This window comes from Panulirus ornatus, chromosome 25 (assembly GCF_036320965.1).
Source record: "Panulirus ornatus isolate Po-2019 chromosome 25, ASM3632096v1, whole genome shotgun sequence".
Taxonomy (NCBI): domain Eukaryota; kingdom Metazoa; phylum Arthropoda; class Malacostraca; order Decapoda; family Palinuridae; genus Panulirus; species Panulirus ornatus.
This window is the reverse complement of record NC_092248.1, coordinates 24,791,250-24,806,283: the sequence shown is the minus strand read 5'-3', so window position 1 is coordinate 24,806,283 and position 15,034 is coordinate 24,791,250. Positions and strand designations below refer to the sequence as shown.

At 42.0% G+C, this 15,034-nt stretch overlaps 1 protein-coding gene across 1 annotated transcript in view; it reads left to right on the top strand.

The window, feature by feature from the left end:
• Positions 1-5,537: 5,537 nt before the first annotated feature.
• LOC139757344 (probable glutamate receptor) overlaps positions 5,538-15,034 on the top strand; it is a 69,325-nt gene continuing 59,828 nt past the window's right edge. Inside the window, exons 1-4 of the mRNA XM_071677767.1 lie at positions 5,538-5,658; positions 5,869-5,994; positions 6,414-6,579; positions 7,337-7,578. Coding sequence (XP_071533868.1) covers positions 5,538-5,658; positions 5,869-5,994; positions 6,414-6,579; positions 7,337-7,578 — 655 coding nt within the window. The remainder of the gene's footprint in view (positions 5,659-5,868; positions 5,995-6,413; positions 6,580-7,336; positions 7,579-15,034) is intronic.

Sequence of the window (15,034 nt, the reverse complement as noted above, 5' to 3'; positions counted from 1 at the left end):
GGTAATAGGAGGAGTGTGGTTGAAAGAGCAGAGAAGGGTGTTTTGAAATGGTTTGGGCACATGGAGAGAATGAATGAGGAAAGATTGACCAAGAGGATATATGTGTCACGAGGAGAAGTGGGAGACCAAATTGGAGGTGGAAAGATGGAGTGAAAAAGATTTTGAGTGATCGGGGCCTGAACATGCAGGAGGGTGAAAGGCGGGCAAGGATTAGAGTGAATTGGATCTATGTGGTATACCGGGGTCTATTCCTTGCACGCCTTTTACCCTCCTGCATGTTCAGGCCCCGATCATTCAAAATCTTTTTCACTCCATCTTTCCACCTAAAATTTGGTCTCCCACTTCTCCTCGTTCCCTCCACCTCTGACACATATATCCTCTTTGTCAATCTTTTCTCACTCATTCTCTCCATGTGACCAAACCATTTCAAACACCCTCTTCTGCTCTCTCAACCACACTCTTTTTATTTCCACACATCTCTCTTACCATTACATTACTTATTCGATCAAAGCTCCTCACACCACATATTGTCCTCAAACATCTCATTTCCAGCACATCCACCCTCCTGCGCACAACTCTATCCATAGCCCACGCGTCGTAACCATACAACATTGTTGGAACCACTATTCCTTCAAAAATACCCATTTTTGCTTAACGAGATAATGTTCTCGAGTTCCACACATTCTTCAATGCTCCCAGGATTTTCGCCCCCTCCCCCACCCTATGATTCACTTCCGCTTCCATGGTTCCATCCGCTGCCAGATCCACTCCCAGATATCTGAAACACTTTACTTCCCCCAGTTTTTCTCCATTCAAACTTACCTCCCAATTGACTTGACCCTCAACCCTACTGTACCTAATAACCTTGCTCTTATTCACATTTACTATTAACTTTCTTCTTTCACAAACTTTACCAAACTCAGTCACCAGCTTCTGCAGTTTCTTACATGAATCAGCCACCAGCGCTGTATCATCAGCGAACAAGAACTGACTCACTTCCCAAGCTCTCTCATCCACAACAGACTACATACTTGCCCCTCTTTCCAAAACTCTTGCATTCACCTCCCTAACAACCCCATCCATAAACAAATTAAAAAACCATGTAGACATCACACATCTCTTCCTATACGTACACATGCCTTACATCCTCGATAAAAACTTTTCACTGCTTCTAACAACTTGCCTCCGACACCATGTATGTCTCCAAGGTTGTTTAATTTGTTTATGGATTGGGTTGTTAGGGAGGTGAATGCAAGAGTTTTGGAAAGAGGGACAAGTATGAAGTCTGTTGTGGATGAGAGAGCTTGGGAAGTGAGTCAGTTGTTGTTCGCTGATGATACAGCGCTGGTAGCTGATTCATGTGAGAAACTGCAGAAGCTAGTGACTGAGTTTGGTAAAATGTGTGAAAGAAGAAAGTTAAGAGTAAATGTGAATAAGAGCAAGGTTATTAGGTACAGTAGGGTTTCAGGGCCAAGTCAATTGGGAGGTAAGTTTGAATGGAGAAAAACTGGAGGAAGTAAAGTGTTTTAGATATCTGGGACTGGATCTGGCAGCGGATGGAACCATGGAAGCGGAAGTGAATCATAGGGTGGGGAGGGTGCGAAAATCCTGGGAGCCTTGAAGAATGTGTGGAAGTCGAGAACATTATCTCGGAAAGCAAAAATAGGTATGTTTGAAGGAATAGTAGTTCCAACAATGTTGTATGGTTGCGAGGCGTGGGCTATGGATAGAGTTGTGCGCAGGAGGATGGATGTGCCGGAAATGAGATGCTTGAGGACAATGTGTGGTGTGAGGTGGTTTGATCGAGTAAGTAATGTAAGGGTAAGAGAGATGTGTGGAAATAATAAGAGCGTTGTTGAGAGAGCAGAAGAGGGTGTTTTGAAATGGTTTGGGCACATGGAGAGAATGAGTGAGGAAAAATTGACCAAGAGGATATATGTGTCGGAGGTGGAGGGAACGACTTGACGTCGGAGACCAAATTGGAGGTGGAAAGATGGAGTGAAAAAGATTTTGAGTGATCGGGGCCTGAACATGCAGGAGGGTGAAAGGCGGGCAAGGAATAGAGTGAATTGGATCGATGTGGTATACCGGGGTTGACTTGCTGTCAGTGGATTGAATCAGGGCATGTGAAACGTCTGGGGTAAACCATGGAAAGTTGTGTGGGGCCTGGATGTGGAAAGGGAGCTTTGGTTTCGGGCATTATTACATGACAGCTAGAGACTGAGTGTGAACGAATGGGGACTTTGTTGTTTTCTCCTAGCGCTACCTCGCACACATGAGGGTGGAGGGGATGGTATTCCATGTGTGGCGAGATGGCGATGGGAATGAATAAAGGCAGACAGTGTGAATTGTGTGCTTGGGTATATATGTATGTGTCTGTGTGTATATATATGTGTATATTGAGATGTATAGGTATGTATATTTGCGTGTGTGGAAGTGTATGTATATACATGTGTATGGGGGTGGGTTGGGCCATTTCTTTCGTTTGTTTCCTTGCGCTACCTCGCCAACGCGGGAGACAGCGACAAAGCAAAATAAATATATATGAATAAATATATATATATATATATATATATATATATATATATATATATATATATATATATATATATATATATATATATATATATATATATATATATATATATCATACGGTTTGTAATTCGTGATTTCTTATTTTACAGTTCAGGATGAGAGGATTTTTAAAGTTTATCACCATTTTTGTTGTTGCTGTGTCGAGTGTGTCAGGTGATCCTACTGCTGTAGTCGAGGAGGTCAGCAGTTACCAGGTAGCCCTGCTGGTGAGGCAGGTGGTGCGGCAGTATCTAGCACAGTGTCACATAGTGGTCGCTTCGACTGGGCGTCCCCTACCTCTAGTACAGCATATCATCAGGTAGTGAGGCAGTATGTGCCAGTGTGTCACCTACTACCCTAGCATGACCCTCACCTCTACCATACCATGTCATCATCCAGTTCAGTTCACGTGGCTTGTGAAACTGTTTCCTCTTGATAACACTGTGTAGCACAATTTTTGTTCCAAGGCAGTTAGGTTTTATTTCCCTATTGCTTATGTGTAAAAAGTGGACAAAACCTCTATTATTCCCTTTAGCCTTTGCTTTTGTGACCAGGACAGTGATATTTGGACTTTTACACATTTTCAATTGGACAACGAACGAATTTGCACATATTTATTCATATCAAGTCAGAAACATAGCACATGTATCGAAATTAACATGTGTTTATATCAGTGCTAAGCAAAAGTGATCACAAAAGATTTAGAAGTTAACAGTTTTCGAGATTTACGATTGTACCGTAAATCCCTTTCACGAAGCAGACCCCAAATATATTCTCCCATCATGTTCTCGTTATATGTTCCTTGCTGACGGTGTTCAATGTCCAGAATATCCTGGTGGAAGCGCTCGCCTCGCTCCTCCCAATACACTCCCATGTTTACCTTGAATTTATCAAGATGAACCTCAAGGATGTGTACTCTGAGGGACATCCTGCAGCCCATTTTGCTGTAGTTCTTCACCATAGTCTCAACCACCTCCACATAATGTTCTGCCTTGTGATTGGCCAGGAAGCCCCGAACCATTGCGACAAAGCTGTACCAAGCTGCTTTCTCCTTCCTAGTGAGCTTCTTGGGGAATTTCTTGCACTCCAGGATCTTCTTTATCTGTGGTACGACGAAGACACCGGCTTTGACCTCTGCCTCAGACAACTTAGGGAAGAAGTCTTGAAGGTACGTGAAGGCTGCAGACTTCTTATCCAGAGATGTGACAAATTGTTTCATAAGGCCTAATTATATGTGCAGTGGTGGCATCAACACCTTCCGGGGTGATGGCAGGTGCAGTCTTGCCAGTGCTCGTTTGGAAGGGTCCATCATGCAAAAGTAGCAGTTGCTTGAGTGGTCAGTGGGTTCCCGCCAAATTCTTGGGATACGAGTTTCATGGATCTCTTCCCCTCTGTACCATCCTGCTAAAGAACAATATGAAATTGTGATTATGAAAAAATCGTATATATTTTATAGATTTATTTCAACAATGACTAATGTGTAAGAGATTCTCTCAACATATACCATACTTGATTTATTTTTCAAAAATACTGGCAATGAGAATTAAATCAAATAATCAAATAATTTCTAAACTTAAAAATAAACCTAAAAAAATGCATAACAAAATTTCGCCGTCCAAACGAGTGATTTTGTTCAGTGTTGGCAGGTGACATGAGGTGGCCAGAATTTGTCTTGATCCTGGGGGGAGAGGCATGCTGAAATATGCCTTGTAGGCCAGGCACATCTTAGCTGATGCTGCCACCAAGTTATATTTGATCAATCGGCCGCAGACATAGCATAATGCGTCTGCTGAATGCTTACAGCATCTGGATGTCATCTCAGAAAAATGGTTGTTATATGTATCCACTTAGTCAGCCAGATCTAAACTGAACTGGTTGGCTTAAGGCGCTTATATCTATACTGCTACTTATGTTACTGGAAACTTCTAAAAAGTGCTATATCATCTACTCAGCACTGAACTTATCTGGAATGTTCTGAAACACTGGTCAATTTCAAGATATCACTGTCCTGATCACTTAAGTAAAGTTTCATGGGCACAATACTTATTTCCTATACGTTTTAGACATGATCACTTAGAAAATACCACTTATTATTCAGGACCAATAAAGTAAAATTTATTTACATTGTGTAATGTTGTCTGGCTTGACTATGTTGATAAGTGCAGATGTACTCGCTGGGAGAACATCTGGCGATTGGATTAATCTAGTCAAGAGTTTAGAGAACACATGCATTAATTTCTACCACCTTCTTTACCGTCATGCTTTGCCTCTTATATAATCTGTGCCACGAGAAGCTGCGGTTATAATCATAATGGACCACATTCAGATCATATGATTGTGTAGCACATGACATGTATCATTGTTTTACAGGCATTTGTATGGTGATGCTGTAGGTAGTGTGGTGGTGGAGGCGGAGTCTCTCTTCTCGGGACATCATTCTTCACAAGACCAGCTACTTCAGGGTGTGTGGGGGGAACTCAGGTCCACTTGCCGTGCAGTTTTCATCCACCTCACCAACAACCACCTTGCATTCAGGTAACTCGCCTCTACAACCCTTACATATCTCTTCTAATAAGAGAATTAACTCCCCTTGGCTATGTCACCTAGATCAGTATTGGATCCTCTTATACTTTACCCATCTGTTGCCTTACTACCATAGATCTGTGAAGATCCATTTACTCAGAGCCACGAGTACGGAAGATAAAGTTCTTGAATACTTTTTTCTTCACTTCCATGTTTTCCTCTTTAGGACTAAATGCACTAAATATTGATGGTTTCGCAATATCTATCAGACATGCTGGAGTCTAGGAGTGTTACTGAATTATGCCATGATGTCATTATCTTTCTTATCAGCAGTATGATATATTGGCAAGAGCTTTATCATCAACCGCAGATTTTTAGAGGCTACAGACCTGTGGTTGTGGCCGGAAACATTTACAGTGATAGTGGGTGACAGTTCCAACATGGAGGCTGTTCTTCACCATCCTAGTCTTCGCAACAGCGTCCATGTCTTGTACCTTGCCCTCCTCTCCCACGAGGCCCACACACCCATCACAAGGCTCAAGACACGAGCATATGACACAGGTAGTGATGGTCCACAACACATTGGATTCAAGCCGTCTCAAAAATATGTCTGCTACTCTTGATGAAATACAGGAAAGCCATAACATCTGAGGAACATGTTTCCTTAATGATTTAGGTGTCAGTTACGTAGCAGATGTCTGCTTACAATATCTAGTCTAGTTCCCTTTATCAGTGTAAGTTGTTTACACTGGAACGTTACTTCGTGTTCAGGATGGAGTCATTACGTGAACGTTTACCGACGTTGTCTGTACTGCAACAATGGAGACGAGGACATCCAGTTACTACCCTTTTGGAACCCAACACAACATAACAACACTGGATACGACTTCTTCTTACGTATGTACCTGACTGCATTGCTCTACGTCAACATATCCTTGCATATAGATCCAATTAAAGTATTGGACATTCCAGTCAAAAGCACACACCATCAGTAGCTGAAATCCAGTTCGCAAACACATATGGAAATACATATTGATTTTGAACCATTCTATATTGTCCTTATCGTCATTTTCTTGCCCTCGTGAGAGCAGAATGAAAGTCGACCAAGATCAGTGGAATGAACCGTCAAATTATAACTAGAATAAGATTAGATTCTTGGATGGGGGACATCCCGGGCCTCAACCTTAAAGAAAGCATAGCTTCTTAACCACTGATAAAGTCCCTAAATTATCTGAATGATTTCTTCGACAATGAACCAAATTTCTTCAGATAGAATAAAAGATTTAACACAAATATTTGTTTTTCTTCGTTTTCAGAGGAACCAGAAGACTTCAATGGTCACCAGTTCCAGATCGTGGCTCTAAGCGCCTTTCCATTATCAAGCTTCATACGGACCAGTCAGGCACCACGGACCACCCTCACCCCATTGGACTCCCTGGACACTAGGATGCTTAATGCCTTCGCTGCCCATGCTAACTTCACGTACGAGAGAGAGAGAGAGAGAGAGAGAGAGAGAGAGAGAGAGAGAGAGAGAGAGAGAGAGAGAGAGAGAGAGAGAGAGAGAGAGAGAGAGAGAGAGAGAGAGAGAGAGAGAGAGAGAGAGAGAGAGAGAGAGAGAGAGAGAGAGAGAGAGAGAGAGAATATCGTAATGTAAGTATATCATGTAATGCATCATGTAGTACTGTAATGTAAGTGTGTTATGTGAAGAATCATGCAGTACTTTAATGTAAGTATGTTGTGTAAAGCATCATGAGATAGTGTGATGTGTGTCATGTGAAATGTAATGCACTGCTGTAACGTAAGTGTCATGTGAAGCAGAACGCAGTTTCGTAGTGTCTTTGTGTCATATGAAAGCATTACCGATCACGCAAACATAATCTTAAGTTACTGGCAACAGTTGAATCACTACCAAGTAAACTCCCTCTGTTATATCTTCCTGATAACAAACCAGAAATATATCCTTTAACAGTTTGTTAAGTTGTTTGGTTGGTTGAGTTTTGGGTCTGTTAACTGCCAGGGTCATTAATGCCGTCATCGTCAAGCTATGTCCACCAGCCGGAAAATCCTGAGCACCTTCTCCAAGTGTTCAGGATGATCACAAGGCCACATACAACATCATGATGCCACACATGTTCCTTGATCCGTGGGTGTACTTCTTGGACACTCTCCCTGAGTAGGCCCTCTGAATACATGACTTGAGTGCGTCTGTAGGATGATTCAAGTGATGACAATCATACAGGTACGAGGTGCGGGAGCCGATAGATGGCCAGTTCGGTGTGGAGCTGAGTAATGGCAACTGGACGGGCACAGTTGGCACCCTCCAGCACCAGCAGGCTGACTTCTCCTTGCTTCTCACACTCACACCAACCAGGCACCAGGTCGTGCAGTACTCCATCATCTATAGTCAGGAAACCATTATAATAATCTCTCTTAAGCCAAGACTTCTACCACAACATCTGGCAATCATCAGACCATTCACAGGTACAGAACTCCAAAGACAAACTTTACTGTTTAATGAAATGGATAAGAGATTACATTGTCAGTTCCTCATTCCTCTTCTGGAAACATGCCCCATAGCATCATACAATTCATCCTATTTTTTCCTAAGTTATGATAACTTTTGAATACTTTTGTTTATTTGATCATAACAATGAGAATATTTTTGTATATCATTATTCTAATCTAAATTTTTTTATCATATACAAGTCGGGAACTAATTTTGCCATATACTTAGAAATGTTGCAGCAAATTTCCCTTAATCCTGTAAAATGATAAATTATGAAATGAACTGAATTAAAGTCATAAATTGAATAGCTTTACGCATTCAGTAAGATATATAACATTAAACACTTTTCATCTCTTTCTTACGCTACACCTGTCTCCCCCTCCTTTTTTTTCTTTGGTCTTCGCACTTTCCTTCATCGTATTTCATTTTCTTTGTTTTTTCCTTTAAATTCTGACCTAAATGAGACTTCCCATCACTAAAGTTGTTCTCATAATGACTACGGATACATAATCCCTCGACTCTGTAAGCTTAGTAAAAGAACAATGTCTTAAGTGCCACAAGTTTGGCTGTTTATCTAACGTGTAAAGTATATTCTACTAAAAAGTATCGGCCACGTTGGGCCTGATGTATCTGTAGATGAACACAATACCACCTGCACAAAATCTCCGGTTGAGTTGGTATTTCACGACTGAGTTACATCTTTCCTTCTTCTTGGCCCTGATGACCATCATATCAGCAGTATACCACCTACCATCACATAACGTAATGAGCTAAGATGATTCGTGACTCAATATACAAGACTATTAACGTCATGTGTAACCCCACTTCCTGATGCTCCTTAGATAACATGTCTGCCTTAAGAGAAGGGTTGCCAAATAGGATTATAACTTTACTATGTTTACATGACCTGACGTTACAGTCAAATCGCTTCGAAAGTAATACGAATCACAATGATTCAATATCACATCTATAGGCAAGTATTTAGAGGTGAATTATAATGCCATGTATAAATACAATGACATTATGATTTACTGTATTACGATATAATTCGTACCTCAGCTGATGAGGTAACAAATATGAATGTGGCGTATCATCTCATGATTCGTGCTGAAGACGTTTCTGATGCACACTACGAGACGAGGACGTCAAGCGCACCCATGAGATTGATGATGACTATAGAGACGCCATGAGGAACACGAGGCAGCACCACTGCCCTTCACGACATAGGTCTCGGTAACAAGGAGACGACACGAGGGTTTGGTCATGACACAGTCGCTTGGTGGATCAGGAGACTTGCTGATCCTGGCACCAGCAAGGAATGGGGAGGAAGTGGTGGCCCTCCCTCACTGCACGACACCTGAGCAAGACAGGACCATCACAGCTGCCACCAGTCGTGATCCTTTACCTCCACAACCACCAGACGTGCACAACAACAGCTCTGGTGTGCCACACAACAGACAGTCAGTAACACATCACACCAATGGCCCGCATGGCCCTATACTGGCATGATGACCTGGAAAGACGGAACTCAATATAGAGCTGTGTGTGGAGTATGGCCTACGATATGCCCACATAACTCACAGGTTCTGCGATCTTTCTCAACAGACGATGCCTGGGCGTCGTGGTTGTGGTGGCAGGATAAACATAAGGTGAAAATCTTTCTCCCCTCTCTCTCTCTCTCTCTCTCTCTCTCTCTCTCTCTCTCTCTCTCTCTCTCTCTCTCTGACTCCGTGTGATTTTGTCTCATCTATTCCCGTAACAAAATACATTCAATGCAAGGAAATATTTACACCAAATAATTCCATGTAAAGTCATACATTGTCAAAACTCTACAACTTCCTGTGTGTATCATGTTGTCGGATCACATTACTCCAGTACCTTAATATATAAATAAACATTACCGTGTTATCATTTAGTATAGAGTACAGGATCATCATACACTACCACCTATCATCATTCTCATATATTGTTGTGATCTCATTAGTAAATGATGTTGATAGCGCAATGCCACAACGTCGTACTCTACTGTGCTTTGCTACGTTCTGTTTAGAAAAATGTTTATCTTATTGAAACATTTGCTTCATATGCCAATCACGATGGCGTTCGATGTGCTTTGACCCACGTGATGTGGAGCATGTGAGAGTTGATGGCAGGAGTGGCAACTTATCTGCTCGATTATTTGGTTAGGTTTAGGCAGGTGGTATCTGGCAACACGCCCGGGCGTGTGGGTGAGCGACGGGTCACATGTGTGAAGTATGTGGGGTGTTGGAAGATGTGCTTCTATATTCGGCCAGGTCGCTTATGTTCTGTGATGCAACGCCATCTCGCCTCGCACGGGACAACAGTCCCATACACGTACCAAGTATGGTCAACTCCTGGTGTGAAGACCATCAGGAGCTTAGGTTATTATCCTCAACAAACTCCTGACGTCAGCTCCACACAACACATTTGGGCAGCGATGAGCAGGAGGTGTGTCCGACACAACATCATGCAGAGCAGCCGAGAAGCCATGGTCAACAGTACAGTGTTGGCCTGGGAGGAGCTTAGAGCACCAGAGGGACACGTGTTGACACAGTGGCTGGTGACCTGCATGAAGCCCATGCTTAGTAGTGTTATTAACGCTGGGGGATTATCTAATTACTGATAGCTAAAAACTCTTATTTAACAAATAGTAAAGATATCTATGAACATTGGTTTAATTTCTTATAAGACAATGCCATTACCTGACATTATGTAAGACGTTATCACTAGATGAGATACTTTTGAGAGAAATACGTGTTTCCCAAAGAATTTCGTGCGCTGTTGATAACGGATTTACATGTCATAAATATAGTTTCGCTATATTGATATATTATTCTACTAAAGACGGAACAGAATGATTCACTACAGTTAAACATATACCAAACATAATATCTGTATCTATCTATCTATATCTATCTATCTATCTATCTATCAATCTATCTATCTATCTATCTATATATATATATATATATATATATATATATATATATATATATATTTTTATTATTTATTTTGCTTTTTCGCTGTCTCCCGCGTTAGCGAAGTAGCGCAAGGAAACAGACGAAAGAATGGCCCAACCCGCCCACATACACATGTATATACATACACATCCACACACGCAAATACACATACCAATACATCTCAATGTATACATATATATACATACACAGACATATACATATATACACATGTACATAATTCATAATGTCTGCCTTTATTTGTTCCCATCGCCACCTCACCACACATGGAACAAACAACCCCCTCTCCCCTCATGTGTGCGAAGTAGCGCTAGAAGAGACACCAAAGGCTCCATTCGTTTACACTCAGTCTCTAGCTGTCATGTAATAATGCACCGAAACCACAGCTATCCTTCCACATCCAGGCGCCACACACTTTCCATGGTTTACCCCAGACGCTTCACATGCCCTGGTTCAATCCATTGACAGCACGTCGACCCCGGTATACCACATCGTTCCAATTCAGTCTATTCCTTGCAAGCCTTTCACCCTCCTGCATGTTCAGGCCCCGATCACTCTAAATCTTTTTCACTCCATCTTTCCACCTCCAATTTGGTCTCCCACTTCTCCTCGTTCCCTCCACCTCTGACATATATATCCTCTTGGTCAATCGTTCCCCACTCATTCTCTCTATGTGACCAAACCATTTCAAAACACCCTCTTCTGCTCTCTCAAGCATACTCTTTTTATTTCCACACATCTCTTTCACCCTTACATTACTTACTCGATCAAACCACCTCACACCACACATTGTCCTCAAACATCTCATTTCCAGCACATCCACCCTCCTGCGCACAACTCTATCCATAGCCCACGCCTCGCAAACATACAACATTGTTGGAACTACTATTCCTTCAAACATACCCATTTTTGCTTTCCGAGATAATGTTCTCGACTTCCAAACATTCTTCAAGGCTCCCAGAATTTTCGCCCCCTCCCCCACCCTATGATTCACTTCCGCTTCCATAGTTCCATCCGCTGCCAGATCCACTCCCAGATATCTAAAACACTTTACTTCCTCCAGTTTTTCTCCATTCAAACTTACCTCCCAATTGACTTGACCCTCAACTCTACTGTACCTAATAACCTTGCTCTTATTCACATTTACTCTTAACTTTCTTCTTTCACACACTTTACCAAACTCAGTCACCAGCTTCTGCAGTTTCTTACATGAATCAGCCACCAGCGCTGTATCATCAGCGAACAACAACTGACTCACTTTCCCAAGCTCTCTCATCCACAACAGACTGCATACTTGCCCCTCTTTCCAAAACTCTTGCATTCACCTCCCTAACAACCCCATCCATAAACAAATTAAACAACCATGGAGACATCACACACCCCTGCTGCAAACCTACATTCACTGAGAACCAATCACTTTCCTCTCTTCCTACACGTACACATGCCTTACATCCTCGATAAAAACTTTTCACTGCTTCTAACAACTTGCCTCCCACACCATATATTCTTAAAACCTTCCACAGAGCATCTCCATCAACTATATCATATGCCTTCTCCAGATCCATAAATGCTACATACTAATCCATTTGTAACTTCTAAGTATTTCTCACATACATTCTTCAGAGCAAACACCTGATCCACACATCCTCTACCATTTCTGAAACCACACTGCTCTTCCCCAATCTGATGCTCTGTACATGCCTTCACCCTCTCAATCAATACCCTCCCATATAATTTACCAGGAATACTCAACAAACTTATACCTCTGTAATTTGAGCACTCACTCTTATCCCCTTTGCCTTTATACAATGGCACTATGCACGCATTCCGCCAATCCTCAGGCACCTCACCTTGAGTTATACATACATTAAATAACCTTACCAACCAGTCAATAATACAGTCACCCCCTTTTTTAATAAATTCCACTGCAATACCATCCAAACCTGCTGCCTTGCCGGCTTCCATCTTCCGCAAAGCTTTTACTACCTCTTCTCTGTTTACCAAATCATTTTCCCTAACCCACTCACTTTGCACACCACCTCGACCAAAACACCCTATATCTGCCACTCTATCATCAAATACATTCAACAAACCTTCAAAATACTCACTTCATCTCCTTCTCACATCACCACTACTTGTTATCACCTCCCCATTTGCGCCCTTCACTGAAGTTCCCATTTGCTCCCTTGTCTTACGCACTTTATTTACCTCCTTCCAGAACATCTTTTTATTCTCCCTAAAATTTAATGATACTCTCTCACCCCAACTCTCATTTGCCCTCTTTTTCACCTCTTGCACCTTTCTCTTGACCTCCTGTCTCTTTCTTTTGTACATCTCCAACTCAATATATATACATATATATGTATATATGATCATGAATCTTCCACATTAGCTCCGGACCTCCCCTATCCCTGGGGATAGGGGAGAAAGAATACTTCCCACGTATTCCCTGCATGTCGTAGAAGGCGACTAAAAGGGAAGGGAGTGGGGGGCTGGAAATCCTCCCCTCTCGTTTTTTTTTCTTTTTTTTTTTTTTTTTTTTTTAATTTTCCAAAAGATGGAACAGAGAAGGGGGCCAGGTGAGGATATTCCCTCAAAGGCCCAGTCCTCTGTTCTTAACGCTACCTCGCTATCGTGGGAAATGGCGAATAGTATGAAAGAAAGAAAAAGAAAAAAATGTATATATATATATATATATATATATATATATATATATATATATATATATATATATATATATATATATATATATATATATTCATTTTTTTTTATTTTTTTATTATACTTTGTCGCTGTCTCCCGCGTTTGCGAGGTAGCGCAAGGAAACAGACGAAAGAAATGGCCCAACCCACCCCCATACACATGTATATACATACGTCCACACACGCAAATATACATACCTACACAGCTTTCCATGGTTTACCCCAGACGCTTCACATGCCTTGATTCAATCCACTGACAGCACGTCAACCCCGGTATACCACATCGCTCCAATTCACTCTATTCCTTGCCCTCCTTTCACCCTCCTGCATGTTCAGGCCCCGATTACACAAAATCTTTTTCACTCCATCTTTCCACCTCCAATTTGGTCTCCCTCTTCTCCTCGTTCCCTCCACCTCCGACACATATATCCTCTTGGTCAATCTTTCCTCACTCATTCTCTCCATGTGACGAAACCATTTCAAAACACCCTCTTCTGCTCTCTCAACCACGCACTTTTTATTTCCACACATCTCTCTTACCCTTACGTTACTTACTCGATCAAACCACCTCACACCACACATTGTCCTCAAACATCTCATTTCCAGCACATCCATCCTCCTGCGCACAACTCTATCCATAGTCCACGCCTCGCAACCATACAACATTGTTGGAACCACTATTCCATCAAACATACCGATTTTTGCTTTCCGAGATAATGTTCTCGACTTCCACACATTCTTCAAGGCTCCCAGAATTTTCGCCCCCTCCCCCACCCTATGATCCACTTCCGCTTCCATGGTTCCATCCGCTGCCAGATCCACTCCCAGATATCTAAAACACTTCACTTCCTCCAGTTTTTCTCCATTCAAACTCACCTCCCAATTGACTTGACCCTCAACCCTACTGTACCTAATAACCTTGCTCTTATTCACATTTACTCTTAACTTTCTTCTTCCACACACTTTACCAGCGTCTGCAGTTTCTCACATGAATCAGCCACCAGCGCTGTATCATCAGCGAACAACAACTGACTCACTTCCCAAGCTCTCTCATCCCCAACAGACTTCATACTTGCCCCTCTTTCCAAAACTCTTGCATTCACCTCTCTAACAACCCCATCCATAAACAAATTAAACAACCATGGAGACATCACACACCACTGCCGCAAACCTACATTCACTGAGAACCAATCACTTTCCTCTCTTCCTACACGTACAGATGCCTTACATCCTCGATAATAACTTTTCATTGCTTCTAACAACTTGCCTCCCACATCATATATTCTTAATACCTTCCACAGAGCATCTCTATCAACTCTATCATATGCCTTCTCCAGATCCATAAATGCTACATACAAATCCATTTGCTTTTCTAAGTATTTCTCACATACATTCTTAAAAGCAAACACCTGATCAACACATCCTCTACCACTTCTGAAACCACACTGCTCTTCCCCAATCTGATGCTCTGTACATGCCTTCACCCTCTCAATCAATACCCTCCCATATAATTTGCCAGAAATACTCAACAACCATATAGCCCACGCCTCGCAACCATACAACATTGTTGGAACCACTATTCCTTCAAACATACCCATTTTTGCTTTCCGAGATAATGTTCTCGACTTCCACACATTCTTCAAGGCCCACAGAATTTTCGCCCCCTCCCCCACCCTATGATCCACTTCCGCTTCCATGGTTGCATCCGCTGCCAGATCCACTCCCAGATA